We start from the raw sequence: 17,881 nt of genomic DNA, 5'->3' as shown, positions 1-17,881 counted from the left end.
AAAAATACTAATTGTGGTCTTGATGCACAAGTTTTCAAGTCTCTATCTAGAAACAAATTTCTTCAAACATACAGGTAAACCATTCTAGATTTTTATTTTTAAATCCATGAATAATTCATTAGAAGTCTTTTGAAATACGAGCACAAATTATAATTTTTGAAATGGACATATCTCATAATTGCTACTCCTCTCGGAGTTGGCTTTTAGATAGTGTTTATCAAATCATCTAGATATATATATAATGGAGAAAATTACAACCAACAGTACATGTGACATGCTTGCTTCAATGCCTGTTCCGTTATTTTGATCGGATCCACTCCCGCTTTTACCAGTTCCGCTCCCGTTAGATCCGTTACCACTAGATCCATTGGAATTGCTTGAGCATCCTCCACTCTTTACACATTGTGGTATTTTACTGCCTTCTATGTAACCTTTCTCAGCATCTGATTAAGATAAGAGAATCCAAAGTCAAGCTAATATACTTTAATATCACCTCACGCACGGATCAAGAGGAGTTGGGGGTATTTCTGTGCAATTCAAAATTGAAGAAAAGAGAAAAAATGTCCCCCCTAAAACACACTGTCATGTTGTGATTACTTAGATATATCGTGTTGTAATTACTCATCCATATCGGGTCTATCGTGTTGTGATTACTTATCCATACCGTGTCTACGTGTTGTGATTACTCAACCATATCATGTCTATCGTGTTGAGATTACTCATCCATACCGTAATGTACTCATCCATACCGTGTATATCTTGTTGTGATTTCTCATCCATATCGTGTCTATATTGTTATGATTACTCATCCATACCGTAATTACTCATCCATATCGTCTATCGTGTTTTAATTACTGATCCATACCGTGTCTATGGTGATGTGATTACTCATTTATACCGTGTCTATCGTGTTGTAATTATTTATCCATATCGTGTTTGAATTACGGATGAATAGTGTGTCTATTTTTTGATAGCTGCAATAATGTAACCCTCTCCGATTTTTTTATTCTGATGTTTTTGGAAAAGGTCTATAATTCCATACGATCTTTTTAATGGTGCAAAATAACCTATAATAAACTTCCTGTATGTGTCTCTTACATGTTGTTTACACTCAATCGCTTAGAGTACCAATTTTGAGCTTGGATGTCAAAAAAAGGTGATTTTTTAAAAATCAAACATCATGTAGAACTTCGAAGCAGAATTTATTAAAAAAAACTTCTACATGAGAACTAAAAAGTCTCTTGTTATGACCTTCAATGCAACATCTGGATACATCGACGACGTTTTATCTATTAACAATTACAATAATTTTCATTCATATGCTGATTCGATATATCCCTGTGAACTCGAAATAAAGTACACCACATAGTCTTCCACTTCTGCTTCCTAGCTAGATATTTTATTGAAAATAGATATTAACGGCAAACTAACAACTCAACTTCATGATAAACGGGATGATTTCAGCTTCTCCATCGTCAACTTCCCATATTTATGTAGCAATTTTCCACTATCACCTGCACATGGTGTTTATGTCTCTCAACTGATTCAATACGCAACAGTTTGTTCTGCGTATAGTAAATTTTTAAATCGAGGTAAGCTACTGACAAACAAACTGATGGTGCAGGGGTTTCAACAGTCTCTTAAAGTCAGCATTTCGCAAATCCTTTGGTCGTCATAACGATATAGTTTGCCAATACAACCTATCATTGGGTTAAATGCTGTCTGGTATGTTTCATATCGATTGTTAGGCCGTTCTTGGCACACTGATTTTGACTACGGATTACACCGTTTACCTAATCAAGACATAAGGCTCAGAAAGGTGTGACAAGTCGACAGAGGATGCTAACTCCTCCTAAGCACCTGACCCAACCTCTAGTATATCCAGAGATATGTGTTTGCCCAACTCTCTATTTTGTATTGCCTATAGGAGTTATGTGATTGATCACTGTTCGTTATCTTCACCTTTCATTTTACAGGTTGTAAATTTATGTATTAACTAAGAAACATATATCATTTTTTTTTAAATGCAGAACATCAGTAAATGTTTAAATGTTGGAGGAGTGAGTTGTACATGTATAACCCTCTCCCAATGATAGAAGTCGGAGAGGGCTGTATTACTGCAGCTAATCTTTTGATTACATATACACACAATGTCTATCGTGCGCATGTTACTTGAACTTCGTTTAATGATATGGATACTTATCTGTAGACACGTGACTAATTTCACGATCCCGTGGAGATCCGGGTTAGAATAGGTCCTCAGTACCCCCTTGCTTGTCGTAAGAGGCGACTAAATGGGGCGGTCTTTCGGATGAGACCGCAAAAACCGAGGCCCCGTGTCACAGCAAGTGTGGCACGATAAAGATCCCTCCCTGCTCAATGGCCATAAGCGACGAGCATTTGCAGCCCTTCACCGGCAGTGGTGACGTCTCCATTTGAGTAAAATATTCTCGAGAGGGACGTTAAACAATGTTCAATCAATCAATCATGATCACGTGTTATAGCTATCCGGTATATTTTACACTGTCGGTTTTATCTAACTCTTAATCAAACTATAAACAAGAAGCTATGTAGTACATATATAACACTTTGATTAAATTCAGATCCCAGGCAGAGCTGATCACAATTACGTACATAAACTTAGTAGATCTCAGCAGGAGAAGTGGAGCTACCTGACAGGTATCGCGTACTGATTTATATGTCTGGGAGCTGATCTGAATATGATTACGATGAGAGAGAGAGAGAGAGAGAGAGAGAGAGAGAGAGAGAAATACCCACACGGACAAACGTTACAGAGGAATGGACAATCGAAGGCCACATTACTGAGCCTGACGCATTGATCCTTTGTGTAAGAAATCGAACAATACGATGGGTCCTGCGCTCCTCTACAAGTCACTGAAATATTTAATGGCTGGTTTAAATTATCATTAGTCATGGAAACAAACGACAATGTTTAATGAAATATAATTCAGTGACTTACATTCACATTTAGTTCCTGTGTAAATAGTAGAACCAGGACATGCACATGCGCATGTTGTGTGGTTTTTCTTTATATTTCCTTCACATGCCTCGACCCCACACTCTGAATCAAATTGACAACAGTCACAAAAACGAAAATTTAAAGACCTTATGTCACAATAATTCACATTTGATCTAAGTTGAAATATGAAAAATTCCAACACAAAGAAGACTTTTAATACAATAAAATAAACTTTATTATCGTGCTCCAGAGGTTGTTACTATGGCAATAATCATATCATTCATACCACATAGCCCGTTGCCATCGCTGCTTTTACATGGAGGTCCGTGTTTCTCGTAAGGTGTTCCTAATCTACTGGATGGGCTGTTTCCTCTAAACAAGTAAAGAAAGCTTGCTAAGCTTATTCATTATCCAATATATACCAGTAGAATTAAAGACCCGTAACCCTACATCCTGGTACTTACGCAGGACCGTAGTTGCAGACGTAGAGATGGGTTCCGTTGCAATCGCTGTAGCCACATCCAAGAACGTAAGATTCCGACCAGACCAGCTGGGAGACGAATAGAAATAGAAACAAGCATACAATTTTTACAGTAACAGACCAGTTGGAAGACGAATAAAAACAAGCATAAAAAACTGGAAGACGTGCAGAAAAAAAACACAACAACTATCATTGAAGACGGTAAATAGGAAGTTTTCCTCGTAAATGTGTTTTAATTAGGTATAGGTAATGCTACTCTCACAGCTATTTACAGTTGTACATAATAACTATACCGCTTCATGGTTTTCTTTTCTATGATTTTTGTACCCGCAAAGAAAAGTCTCCCATAGTACTATTTTTTTTTCATCCCGTACAAGGAAATTGTACTTTGATTTTACTCAGTGTTTCAACTAAAGTAAAATCTTTATAATCAAAACAAACATTAAAAGTGCCTTTCATACAATATATGGAAGTTCGGTTATTCTGTTACCATAGTTTATTTTATGTATCGTTAACCGAATTTCATCCTAAAGCAATATGTTATATCGTGAATCTGAATCCTAGCAACAGAAAGAAAACATCGGTAGCAGGTCACTGAGTGACCGCTCTCTTGATTTGAGCGTCGTTGAAGGGCGAGTGTTTGATTTTAAAAGGAAGCAATGGCCATGGCAAACAATGTAACGTAAATATGTATGAAACATGATGAACAAATATCAATTTCATTCACAATAGTGAATTTCAAAAGGCTAAAGAGTTAAGTTGTATGCTTTCATAATGTGCATGTATGACAATTTGAACTTTTAAAACAGTTTTTTTCCCCCCAAGTTTAAAATATTTGGAAACTAGTTCTAATTGTAACGGGGACCGTTACAGATGTTCCCCAAACCTCCCCCAATTAAAAAGTGATGTCCTTGTGAATCTATAGCAAAAAATCATTTTATTTTAGCCTTTAATTACATGTAGTACGTTCAATATGGTCATTTCAGTACCAAAAAATGAAAGAAAGCGTTGCACGCGCATACACGCGCACGCGTGTATGATTCCGAATTTTTGTTGATGTCATTCAACAGGCATGTGTATCATATACCCACAGTGTGAATTTCATAACATTTTCACCAAATATAAGGAAGTTATAGCGATTTAAAAATCGTCCAATCAGAATTCAGCACACGTGCATGCACGTGCTGAGCAGTAATTCTAACCACAGCAATTTGTAAGGAGTACCAAGACACATCTAAACCATTAATATCAATAGAATTTGAAGAAAAACAAAAACGTTATCGTCCTTTAAATATTGAACATTTAAAAAACGTTGCACGCGCATGCGCGTGTGCGTTGGCATATTTTTGTTACACCAATATATAGATACACATATTGTCTATGTATGCTGTGAATATCATCTCATTCGCTTCATAAAAAAGATAGTTACAAAGGTTTTAGTATTATCCAATCAAAATGAAGCGCACGTGCATGCGCGTGCAAATTGGTAATTTCGACCATGCAAATCAGTTAAGGGTCTCAATATCTATCTATGATATGAATTTCAAGCCATTTCAATGAACAACAAAAAAGTTAGACTGATTCCAAAGTTAGTGTACAAATTTTGTAATGCGTGTGCTCGCGCATGCGTGCGCGTGCTGACAAAATAACTATTATTTTTCATATGTACAAATGATATACTATCATCCTAGTTAGGTTTTATATCGCTTCCTTCAATATTCTGATTTTCCATTTTTTGTACCAAAATTGCAATGCACGTGCGCGCGCGTGCATGCACATGCAGACAAAAGGACTATCACTATGCACATCTACAAACGCTATACTATCATCCTGGAAAGTTTCATATCGATCCCTTTTGTAGTTTCTGAGAACACTACCGGACAAAAAAGTACCGGAGAAAAAGAATAATAATAATAATAATAATAATAAGAAACAGAGTAAAAACAATATGTTCCCAAACTTTGTTTGGGGAACATAATAACGTGAAGTGTATGCACCTGAGTATAGTGGCCGACTTTCATATACTTGTTATTGCTTGTTCCATACGTGAAGTCTTTCTCTTCGTCATTCCACAGCTTGACGACAGCCTCCCACGTCATTGACCCAGCGTGGTTGTATGCAAGGTTCTGTCCTAGCGTAAATCGACCTAAAAAAAAAGTGTCACAACTCTCCTGCATTACATTTCCATTTTACGCAATCTTCAAATAGTTGATTAGAATTTTAATTAGCAATTTACTTTCCGGAAAAGTAACCGCAATTATTCTCTTGGAGAAGAACTGTAAATCATAAGATGCTTTTCGATTGTTTTTAATTTCTGCAATTAAATTGAATATGAACCCAATAATAAGACGTGATCTGATTTCAAATCAAACGTCACTGAAACACTCGTTGTTTACTAAGTTGTTTATTCTAAAAATGTCCTTGAATATACTAAATGCAGTAGTCATACAAAATATGGCACACTACATTACTTTAATGAGGAAATTGTTTTAGAATCCATTGAAAAATTGCACGAAAAAGTGTATTTTGCAAAGTTGCATGTTTAAGAACCGGTCATCCCATTTCCATTTGAGAGCAAAAGGCCGATTTCATAATTCTTTTTCCCTTGTACATATCCGTGTTTTGAATTCTAATCAATCTAATTGCATTAAGCCGTGTATACTGTGAATTACCAGGAATAAACCGCTCTCTGTTTCCGTCATGTTCCGTTTTACAGTTTTCCGCCCACCTCTGCGCAACCATAGCAACTTCCGGGTCCCAGATCATCTTCATCATGTTAAGAGCACCGTTTTTGGAGACGGCTATTCCTCGGTATTTATTGTGGGCGTCTACCACCTCCTGCGGTGTCACACTTCCTGTTAATTCATTAAAATAAAATTTAATTGTGACATAACAAAACATATGAAATGAGAATCGATAAGAATTGTTGGAAAACTTCAATTAGTCAAATCTTGTATGGTGATAGGCACGTAAGTTTTCCAGGTTTTGAAGATAATTTAGGAATTTTCAGATGACAAGGGAGCAACGCTACTTCTGGCTATCTTCGTTTATCACAATGACTTCTTCAAGTTTTATTTGATTTAAAAAAAAGAAAATATATAGCATATCATCCTCGTGAATAAAATAACCTTGAAAGTATTGATAAATATCGTTACGGCATGTACAGTGAGTGAAACATTTTATTGGAAAAGAATATCGAGTATGGATGATTTTATGATTTTACCCAACCAAAAAAAAAAAAAAAAAAAAAAAACATTCTTAAAAAAAGTACTAGTCCAAGTTGTATTTTAGAAGAATCATTAAAATCTTGCATAATCTATATAGTTTCCATACAGGAAGAAATATCAGCTGTTGATGGAAAAAGCTTCCAGTGAATTTACTTCATAGTCATAATTATGGTATATATGTAAGTGTACATTAATGGTATGTAAGTGTACATTTAAAATAGATAAGAGTGTGTGTGTCTGTTGTGCGTGCGTGCGCGCGCGTTAGAAACTCAGGGTAGTGGAGTCTTTCATTTGGAAGACTTCAGTTCAATGGCATATTTACTTTGACCCTTCTAGTCTATGTTTTCTTGTTGAAACATACAGTTGTTTACAATTAAATTCACACAGCCATTCACACATGAAATCGTCACTGAATCTCATCTTTTCGGTTAAAGAATCGCACAGGAAGTCCATGCTTTGGTCAATTAGCTTTTACACAGAAACAAATTTGTCAAACAGGCGGCTTGATTTAATCCGTATTAAATCATGGAAACCTCTATTACCCAACAAGTCCCACCTAGTTACCTTTCAGAAACACATTGGACATAAATTAAGAAGATCTACCAAAATAAATGATCTTACAAGTAACACATTATCGTTGTTGGCGGATGGCAAACCTTGAGTGTCAGTGGTCAGGATAACGACGTGAGGTCGCGAATCAATTGTGAAATAAATCCTGTAAATTAAACAAGAACCAACGGCATCAAAGAATAGGGATTATTGACCTTACCTGGTTTAGAATTCGGAGCCCGAGACAGGCATGCGGTATGATGGGGATACACTTTAAATTTGTCACTGCAAGTCGCCTCCGTGAACTCTGAAATACAATCAACTACATGCATATTACTGACAAATTTTTAATGTAAATTTTGATTTTAAATTCATCTATCAATAGCTGAGTTTACATCTTAAGAGCAAATTCTAAATTCTTAAAGCGTTAATATGCTGAATGTTTAGTATAGGGCTTGAGTTCATGTTTTGGTCGTGACACTTTTTTTTTTTATAAAGTAAATGAAAAAGGAAAGCATGAACATAACAATAACAAAAGAATGTAAAAACAAACATATCTTTAAGTAAATAAAAAATACAATATAAATATTTTCGGCAAACTATTTTGTATACCAGAATATACGACCATCAAATTTGGTAAATAGGAATGGTTTACTCGCTTTATCTGATGTGAATTTCTAAGGTTTAAAAATATCTAAAAAGTTCCCTGTCGATAATTAATATTTTCACAGATTCCTTCCTCTCTATTTACTTAGCATTGAAATGAATTAATAAAAGTGTCGTAAGTAAAGAGGTCACTGATGATCTATTGGATTTGAAATTCCCATACATGAAAAGAATTGACAAGTAGACAATTTCCTTGACTGGTCAACATTTTATACTTACTTCTCCTAAACACCCGATCCCACCTCTGTTATGTCAAGGGGTCCGTGTTTGGCCTTCTCCAAATTTTGTATTCTTTATGGGATTTATGAGATAGCTTCGCTTTTTTAAAAGGCACATCGCTTGTTACTAAACTTTTTAATTTTTTCGGCAAAATTAATTATTTTCATGCCCAATATTACTTTAAATTTGTTTTAAATGAAATATTTTGCGTAGCCGAGTTTTTATCAGGGTTTTTCATGCAAAATTTCTCTAACGTTAAACTAGGGAAGATAACATAAATTTGATATCATACAATTACATGTGGTATTCATTGCGTGAAATGCATTTGTAAAAGTCATGCCATTAAGCAATATATACAAGTCTGGATTTTCCGGTGTCGCTTAATTAATATGTAATACAACTTCATTATGATCGTTTACAAATTTGAGATCTTTCTCTGTTATATAGAATTGTAAACGAGAAGAGATTTTAAACCACATATGTCAAAAATATAATTTTCATGGCGGGTAGATCTTTGCTTTATTTTTTAAAAATCTAACCAGTTGTCGCCATTTTCCCCTTGACTTTCGTAACAATCGACTAGCTCTCAATTGTACATGCATATATTCCCTGAATATAGCGTTTTAAACATTCTCTGAGAGGTACTTCTATCATTGTCCGTTCTTTTGTGGCAGATGCATTGTCGTGTTTTGATGCATGACTTCCGTAGTTCGCACTTTTCCACAAAATAGACCGATTATGTTGGGAAATGATAATTGATGTTTTTAACAGGGTTGCATACGCTGATGAAGATGTGTTCTTATGAAGGAAATATCGGGCAAATGTAACAGCAAACGAAGAAATATCATTGAAAAACCCGACCGGCGTAACTCCTGACTTCCACATCGATAATTTTCAAACTAAATAGTGGGATTGTAAAACAAGGAATATCAATCTGAAATGAAAAATTAAGATCACAAAGTTCTTTACGGGAAAATACCCATGTATTTGTATATTATTAATGATTACGAAGCGATGAAGGGTTACAGTCTTATTAAATATTGTTATATGGGTCAGCCTCGACTTCATTTTTTCTGGTCATTGCTCTGGTGACAGTACAACCTGGATATAAGTCTTCTTCTTCATCGGACGCGCCGTGGGAAGTGATTTTCTCACAAACTATGGCATCTGATATAATTTTGCCACCAGCTAAATCGTTGCCTAGCAACAAGGAAACTCTTTGAACAGGAAGAGTAGTACGAACACCCATGATAACTGGTCCAGTAATTAAATCTGATTTCAGATCTATTCTACGCAAAGAAACATCAATGACACCTAGCTCATCACCCTGTTATAAAACTGACCCACCAGTAGAAGTCTCGGACAAAGACAAAACATTCTTTAACAACAAAGTCTGTGCAGCACCAGTACAATTATCTCTCAAAATCTGAACAGGTCAGACTTCATTAGAGCCATTGAATGAAACAAATCCCCGAGACAGAAAGAGCTCATACTCCTCCACAGAAAACCCAAAACATCAGGAATGTCAGAAAAAAAGGAAACAAAGGCTTTTCTATCATTTCTAAATGCTGTACAAGCATGTGACTGTGGTTTGTCAAGGTCATTTTTCCCCTTAAGCTTAAAGCATTCATTAATCAGATGACCTTTTTTCTCACAATATAAAGTACTTTCTTTTTATCTGAGTCTGAACATTTGATAAATTACTAGCTTGAGATTTTGCTACAACTTTTTCAAACTGAAGAAAATATTCAACAACTGATTGTTCTTGAACTTTTAGAACCAACCTGATATTTTTAGCATCGAATTCATTTCTGACAGGCACAATTTCAGATCTGTGCTGTAATTTTAATTTCTCCAATTCAAATTTTCTTTCTTTCTCTGCTCTTTCATTATATATATACATTTTCTCTCTCATATTCATATCTCTCTTGTCTTAAAATTTCTTTTTCGCATTCTCTCTCCGCCTATTCCCGTGGGGATCCGGGTTAGAATAAGTCCTCAGCACTCCTTGCTTGTCGTAAGAGGCAATTAAATAGGGCGGTTCTTTGGACGAAACCGCAAAAACCGAGGTCTATGTCACAGGAGGTGTGACACAATAAAGACACTCCCCCCCCCCCCGCTCAATAGCCATAAGTGTCGAGCATAGGCCTAAATTTTACAGCCTTTCACCGGCAGTGGTGACGTCTCCACATGAATGAACGATTCTCAAGAGGGACGTTAAAAAGCGTACAATCAATCAATTTCTCTCCCTTTTTTTGTAATTTTTCATTTTCTAGTTTCATTTTCTCAATTTACATTATCTCTTTCTCATTCTAATCATATTTTTTTCTAATTCTAATTCCGTCACTTTTGCTTGTTCAACTGTTTGTTTCGGAAAATCAAACTCATCCTATTTTAAAAGCATCAAACACTTAAACATTCGGCGAGTAAGACAATATTTTCTTCTACAAGTTTTTTTTTTAACAATCTCAAATTTAATATCTCGTCTCATTGTAAATTTAATCTACCGGAAGTGTACAGGTAAACTAATTAACTCATCCTATTTTAAAAGCATCAAACACTTAAACATTCGGCGAGTAAGACAATTTGTGACCGAAAACAGGGTAAATTCTGCTGTCAATGAAATTCAATAAATTCAGAAAAAAAAATCAAAATACAAATCTTGAAAACATGCGGTAATATATTTTCTTTATCCTGGACGAACCCCCCAATTCTGTTATGGGTCAGCCTCAACTTCTCTGTTCTAGAATTACAGAAATTTGATCGGAATTGATAGCCGTCTTGTGACTGTTTTGTGTGTAGCTTCAGCTCGGCATTAGACATTGTTACTGTTCACCTGTCCTAAGTAAGTATTTTGTTATTGCTATAATTTTCTTCCAATAATTGGAAATAAATGTTATCATTTTTGTTTAATTGTCTTTGTTGAAAATTCTACTGCTTTATTAAGGGTAAATTCTTACCCATAACAATACTTTGAGATATCTAGTCGTATTAAATATTTAAGAGATTTCTTGAATATTTGTGACACAATTTTATGAGCAATATGAATTTCTAATTAAGAATTTAGCTGGATGTGTCAGTTAAGCCTATCTTAATAAATGCAAACATTGTCTACATTTTCGGCAACGTTACGGATGTCAGATATTTCACAATTATGAAAGTTGATATCCCTCCCCCCCCCCCCCCCCCCAGTTTATGCGACGTTTAATTAAGACTGAATGCAATGTGTTTCTAAAGAATAATATTACCCATGATATAATTACTTCAAATCAATCTTATCTTATTTCAAAATAAAATTCATAATATCTTGTGCTAATTCTAAGCTATATCGAGGTTGATTTTTAACCATTTGCATCCATGTATATGTAATTGAAGGTCGCATGTGACGTCACTGTATCAAGTGATTACCTAACTAATTAATGAGACTTTTTTTAAAATCAGGGCTTAAATCTAAATCCGTATTGTGGCTAATCAACGCAATATTTCGGCGAACTATTAGAATTAATTACTATAAGCATAAGAAAGACAAAATGCATATATAATTTTTGTATATTTTGAAAACATGCGATGTACTGTCCTTTCAAAGATACAAAGCCATGGATTTGGTAAATCTGGAGGGATCGATAACAATTAAAGAAAATATTTGACAAGTTTTTAAAAAAATGTTCAGATTAATTTTATTACCAGTTCATCTATTATGATACCAACACAGAACGATGCACAGCGAGTTAAGGTAATTAGTCTGCACACTGATTTGTACAGGAAATGAATAACACAATATATAATGCTTACTCATCCTAAACACCTGATCCCACCTCTGGTGTGTCCAGGGGTCCGTGTTTGCCCAACTATCTATTTTGTATTGCTTGTAGGAGTTATGAGATTGATCACTGTTCATTATCTTCACCTTTCATAATGTTCTCAATAAAATACTTTAGCCTAATAAGCTTTACAATTTATTGGTTACTTCATATATGTATTTGAAATCGACAGAACAGCAACAACTAGTTCAGCCTACTCGACAACGAATCGGTCTCCGTTTTCTCTGGCGGTAGGAAGGGGGGGGGGTGAGAACACAGAAAAGAGTTTGCTTGTGCACCTATTGAGTCAATCAAGAATTGAGCCCAGATCTCTCGTTCATCTTAATACTCGGATATGACCCTCCTAAATCAATATTTACAGTACATGAACTTGGTGTATATGACATTCTTTGCGATATCGGTCGTGTAAACACTAGTTCAATGGTAGATCAGGAGTTCGAGCCTCGCTCTTGTCATTACCCCGTTAAACCTAAGCTGTAAACATAGGTAGTGATTGCTATTTCGCCAAACGCTAGGTATTCTTAAAAACGGAGGTTCCATGTCGCGTCAGGCGTTGGTACGTTAAAGAACTCTCACTGCCACGCCCCGAGAAGTATAACTCATTCATGTTAACAAGACCGATATCACAATACACGTTGATCATTTTGGACAAGTCAAATTGTCTTGAAGAAGTTGTCTTTCCAATGAAATTACATGTATGTAGTATTTTGTACATTGTATAGACAAAAATAATACTTTTCTATATTCATGTTCTGTACGTATTTAGTAAAAAAAAAAAAAAAAAAGCTTCAATATATTTTTACTTAGTTTACGTACATTGTATAATGTATACAAGCATTATTGTGCATTAAACTGTTTTAAAATTGTTACCAAATTCTTTAATCACAGTTAGTGCTCTGAGAGAGAGAGAGAGAGAGAGAGAGAGAGAGAGAGAGAGAGAGCAGTACTAGTCGTACCTATGTATCTTCCAATAAAGAATAAAAGCAGAAAATACTTCATCCTTTGTTCCGGTAAAGAATACACACAATCCTTAACCTTTTAAGGTTGATTGTAAATGAATGTTATCAAGAGGATCAATATAAATTAATATACAATTCACACTATTACAGCGCATGCGCCCACCGATTGATAAGGTTGCTCTGACACAAGAAACATGTAAATACGACAGGGTGACTTGGCAAGCAGGATTTGGGTTTTCTGTACCTCTACGGTTTGTTGAATAATCTGCCAATTCCAAAGTGACAAATTCGATAACGAGCTGCCTTCAATCACTACAGAATTCCTACATCCATGGGTTTAGTTATATATCTTCCAGGCTTTTTAACTACTGTATAATTTTTAAGAAATTTAGCAAATATCCCAATTTTTAATTTTGCCTATGAAACAATACTTCTATTAATATTTTTTAAATATATTGTGTGGTATTTCATTAGAATTATATTTCCCCTGCATGTACTTAAGAAATTAAATTTTAAACGTCTTCATGAATTTTACAATCTAATTGAAATTTAGATCCTTTGATCCGTTCACGTACGTCGCTACACATTGTGTATCGATATACATGTACATGAGTCAAAGGATCTACTTTTAATTAGATCGTGAATTTTTTTTAAAATTCTACAAGATTTTTTTGCCAAATAGAATTCAAAAGTTATGTCGCAATTTTCGATATCCTTCAGGAGTTCTACCATTCGTCTCAAGCAACAGTCCGGAGTCCGCATATACTAGATAGGAGAGGATGGTACAGGCCGTGGTTTGCGACGATAGAATTCTACAAGTTCCGAGAGAAAACGTAATGATGGATATTCGCAGTTTGCTATCAAATCAAAGACCAAACTGGTGGTGTTTTTCATTTGATGTAGATAGTCTTATGTTCTGTATATGGAATGCACGGCAGGTTTGAATTTCTTACCTTGGCTTTGTCAGGTGCACAGTGGTCAGGATTTCATATGATGTATACAATAGACAGTTTTTCGAGAGCAAGAAAAAATCATAAAGTTAAGGTTTGTAGACAGATACATTAACTTGATTACAGGCTCTTACCCCCGAGTGACAATACAAGCGCTTCCCATTTGACGGCATCAAAAATTGCCGAGTTAGAAATGTCTTATTCAGCTTAAAAATGATAATACGTGAATATATCATATATAAACGATAACGATACAATACTGGCTGATACGTCGCCCAGTATGAAATACGTTGCTCTGTGGAATCTATAAGGGGCACATGTTCTAACAGAATGGTTGGTGTTCCTTGGATTATCCTTCGATATATCAAAGATTCATCATGTAGAGTCGTCAAATACCCAGCTCTGGTACAGAAATGCGAATTCGTATATCCAAATTAAAGATTGTGATTCCTTTTCAGATCCCATGTGCTTGATCTCAAAATGCTTTTATAAAAAAGTAAAATAAAAACAACCCAAAATTACCCCCCCCCCCCAAAAAAAAAAACAACCTCTGTCATATATGAATCACTAGAAATTCATTTACTAGTAATCTCACCGGACGTACACAAATGTAGGTTCAGTACCAAAAACATTTGAAAAATTTGACCTGTAAATCTCCTAACGTTGTCCACGCTATTGAGTGTAACCTTTGTGATTTAATCAATCTAATTAAAATTAGATCCTTTAATCCTCTCATCTACTATCACTAGTGATAAGAATATCGGGACACAGATTTCAAATAAATAATGATGGTAACCAACTTCTCCATAAATACTTTAATTCCCCAGACCACTCCATCGTGTCCATGAGGGTCAGGATTCTAGAGGGGAAAAAATACCATCATACAAACAATCCTACCCCTTTTCGTAGATCACTAGATCAAGGTTCTAGGCACTGCATTTCCATATGGATGCAACGATGATGTGACTAGTCCACACGGAAATAACATGAATGTGATGGGAAATTTTCGAAATACCCAAAGGTGCACAACACTCTACTGTGCTCCTTTGAGAGTTTTACATACGTTATTTGATGAAGCCACAGGTAGTCTATACTTGGATTTATAGACTGAACTCTGTGATTATAGATGTTGTCCATCACAAGCTCTTTGAAACACCTCGGGTTATGGATTATATTCCTTCCGATTCTTTAAACTCAAATTTACTAACAAAGCATTAGATGCCGTCAACATAAGCAATATTCTACGTCATAAAAAGTTCAGTTTTGTATTCCAACATATTTCAAGTTCAAGTCTACACCCTGTATTTTCTACATATGTTCTTCCACTATTGCATCCAAACTTTATAAATTATAAACAAACTTTGAAGTGCCTAGATATATAGACCATCTTATACTTAATCCGCCTGCGTGGTCTTGTTCCTCGTCTTTTTTCAACTATAGTCAAGCTGGACATGTCATTGCTGGTGATGTTCAAGGGTTAATATTGTTGTAAATGAAGTCCTGAAATGACTACTTTTAAAAGGTCCTAAATTCTGAGAAACTCAGTCTTTCAGTTGACGACAGAATGAAAGGTGAAGATAACGAACAGTGATCAATCTCATAACTCCTAAAAGCAATATAGAATAGACAGTTGGACAAACACGGACCCCTGGACACAACTGAGGTGGAATCAGGTGCCTAGAAGGAGTAAGTATCCTCTGTCAACTGGTCACACCCGCCGTGAGCCCTATATCCTGATCAGGTAAACGGAGTTATCCGTAGTCAAAATCAGTGTGCCAAGAACGGCCTAACAATCGGTATGAAATACGTCAGACAGCATTTGACCCAATGATAGGTTGTATTGACAATTAGATCGTTATAACGACCATAGAATTTGGGAAATGCTGACTTTAATCAAGACTGTTGAAATCCCCGTACCATCAACTTCTTTGTCAGTAGCTTGTCTCGATTTAAAAACTGACTGTACGTAGAACAATCTCTTGCGTATCGAATCAGTTGAGATATATAAACACCGTATGCAGGTGATGGAATATTTCTACATAAATATGGGAAGTTGACGATGGAGAAGCTGAAATTATCCCGTTTGTCATACAGTTGAGTTTCACCATTGTACTCACAGATAAAAAATGAAAATATTCGATCAGCTATTGCACAAATTCTGGCAAGCTGAACACAATGTAATTTTCAGAGAGAGAGAGAGAGAGAGAGAGAGAGAGAGAGAGAGAGAGAGAGAGAGTTAATTTGCTGAAAAGTTGCACACACTGTACGTATGGCCATCCAAATTAACTCTTGATACAGTTTCTCTTCAATCTCTGCAATGATTAAGCCATGCGGAAAACATTATCATTTTTATGCCCCCTTTGAAAAAGAGGGGGCATATTGTTTTGCAACTGTCGGTCGGTCGGTCGGTCTGTCGGTCTGTAGACCATGTGTTGTCCGCTCAATATCTTGAGAACCATTCACTTGATGATAATGATATTTCATATGTGGGTTGGTTATGAGTGGAAGATGACCCCTATTATTTTTCAGGTCAAAAGGTCAAGGGTCAATCTACTCTGGAACAGGAATATAATGTCCGCTCAATATCTCAAGAACCCTTTGCTTGAAAGACATCAAACTTGGCACACTGGTACATCCTAAGGAGTAGATGACCCCTATTGATTTTGAGGTCATATGGTCAAAGGTCAAGGGTGAAACTGGGCATAGGAATATACTGATCATTCAATGTCTAGAGAACCCTTTGCTTGACAGACATCAAACTTGGTACACCAGTACATCTTCAGAAGAAGATGACCCCTATTGATTTTGAGGTCACATGGTCAAAGGTCAAGGGTGAAACTGGACATAAGAATATACTGTCCGTTCAATATCTTGAGAACCCTTTGCCTGACAGACATCAAACTTGTTACACTGGTACGTCTTTAGGAGAAGATGATCCCTATTGATTTTGAGGTCACATGTTCAAAGGTCAAGGGTCAAACTGGACATAGGAATATACTATCCGTTCAATATCTTGAGAACCCTTTGCTTGACAGACATCAAACTTGGTACACTAGTACGTCTTCAGGAGAAGATGACCCCTATTGATTTTGAGGTCACATGGTCAAAGATCAAGGGTCAAACCAGACATAGGAATATAATGTCTGCTCAATATCTTGAGAACCCTTTTCTTGACAGACATCAAACTTAGTACACTGGTAGCTCTGCATGAGAAGATGACTCTTATTGATTTTGAGGTCACATGATCAAAGGTCAAGGGTCACACTAGACGTGGGAATATACTGTCTGCCCAGTATCTTGAGAACCCTCTTCTTGACAGACAGCAAACTTGGTACACTGATACGTCTTCAGGAGAAGATGACCCCTACATATTTTGAGGTCACATGGTCAAAGGGCAAGGGTCACACTGGACATAGGAATATATTGTCCGTTCAATATATTGAGAACCCTTTGCCTGATAGACATCAAACTTGTTACACTGGTACGTCTTCAGGAGAAGATGACCCCTAATGATTTTGAGGTCACATGAGCAAAGGTCAAGGGTCAAACTGGACATAGGAATATACTGTCCGTTCAATATCTTGAAAACCCTTTGCTTGACAGACATCAAACTTGGTACACTCGTACATCTTCAGGAGATGATACCTATTGATTTTGAGGTCACATGTTTAAAGGTCAAGGGTTAACCTGGACATTGGATTATACTGTCTGCTCAATATCTTAAGAACCCTTTGCTTGACAGGCATCAAACTTCAAATAGTACACTGGTGTATATTCAAGAGAAGATGACTCCTATTGATTTTGAGGTCAAAAGTCAATAGTTGAACTGGACATAGTAATATATTGTCTCCTATATTTTAAGAATTATTTGCTTAATTGGCACGTACGAAACTTGGTACACTGGTACAGCATAAGGAGTAGATGACCCCTATTGAATTTTAAGTCACATAGTCAATTCACTCTTGACATAGGAAGATATTGTCTGCTCAATACAATGTATTTTGAATTGATGATAATACTATCAATTAA

The 17,881-nt window shown here is 35.9% G+C and overlaps 1 protein-coding gene across 1 annotated transcript; it reads right to left on the bottom strand.

Moving 5' to 3' along the window:
- Positions 1-75: 75 nt before the first annotated feature.
- Positions 76-7,914, bottom strand: LOC125647390 (cysteine-rich venom protein-like). The gene is made up of 8 exons (XM_048874070.2): positions 7,458-7,914; positions 6,134-6,316; positions 5,459-5,607; positions 3,445-3,530; positions 3,267-3,352; positions 2,981-3,082; positions 2,779-2,895; positions 76-443 (listed from the first exon to the last, which is right to left on the bottom strand). Exons 1-8 carry the CDS (start codon positions 7,567-7,569, stop codon positions 223-225), a joined length of 1,056 nt encoding a protein of 351 aa, XP_048730027.2. The 5' UTR covers positions 7,570-7,914; the 3' UTR covers positions 76-222.
- Positions 7,915-17,881: the final 9,967 nt, after the last annotated feature.

This window comes from Ostrea edulis, chromosome 6, assembly GCF_947568905.1.
Source record: "Ostrea edulis chromosome 6, xbOstEdul1.1, whole genome shotgun sequence".
NCBI lineage: Eukaryota > Metazoa > Mollusca > Bivalvia > Ostreida > Ostreidae > Ostrea > Ostrea edulis.
This window is presented reverse-complemented; position numbering and strand designations above follow the sequence as displayed.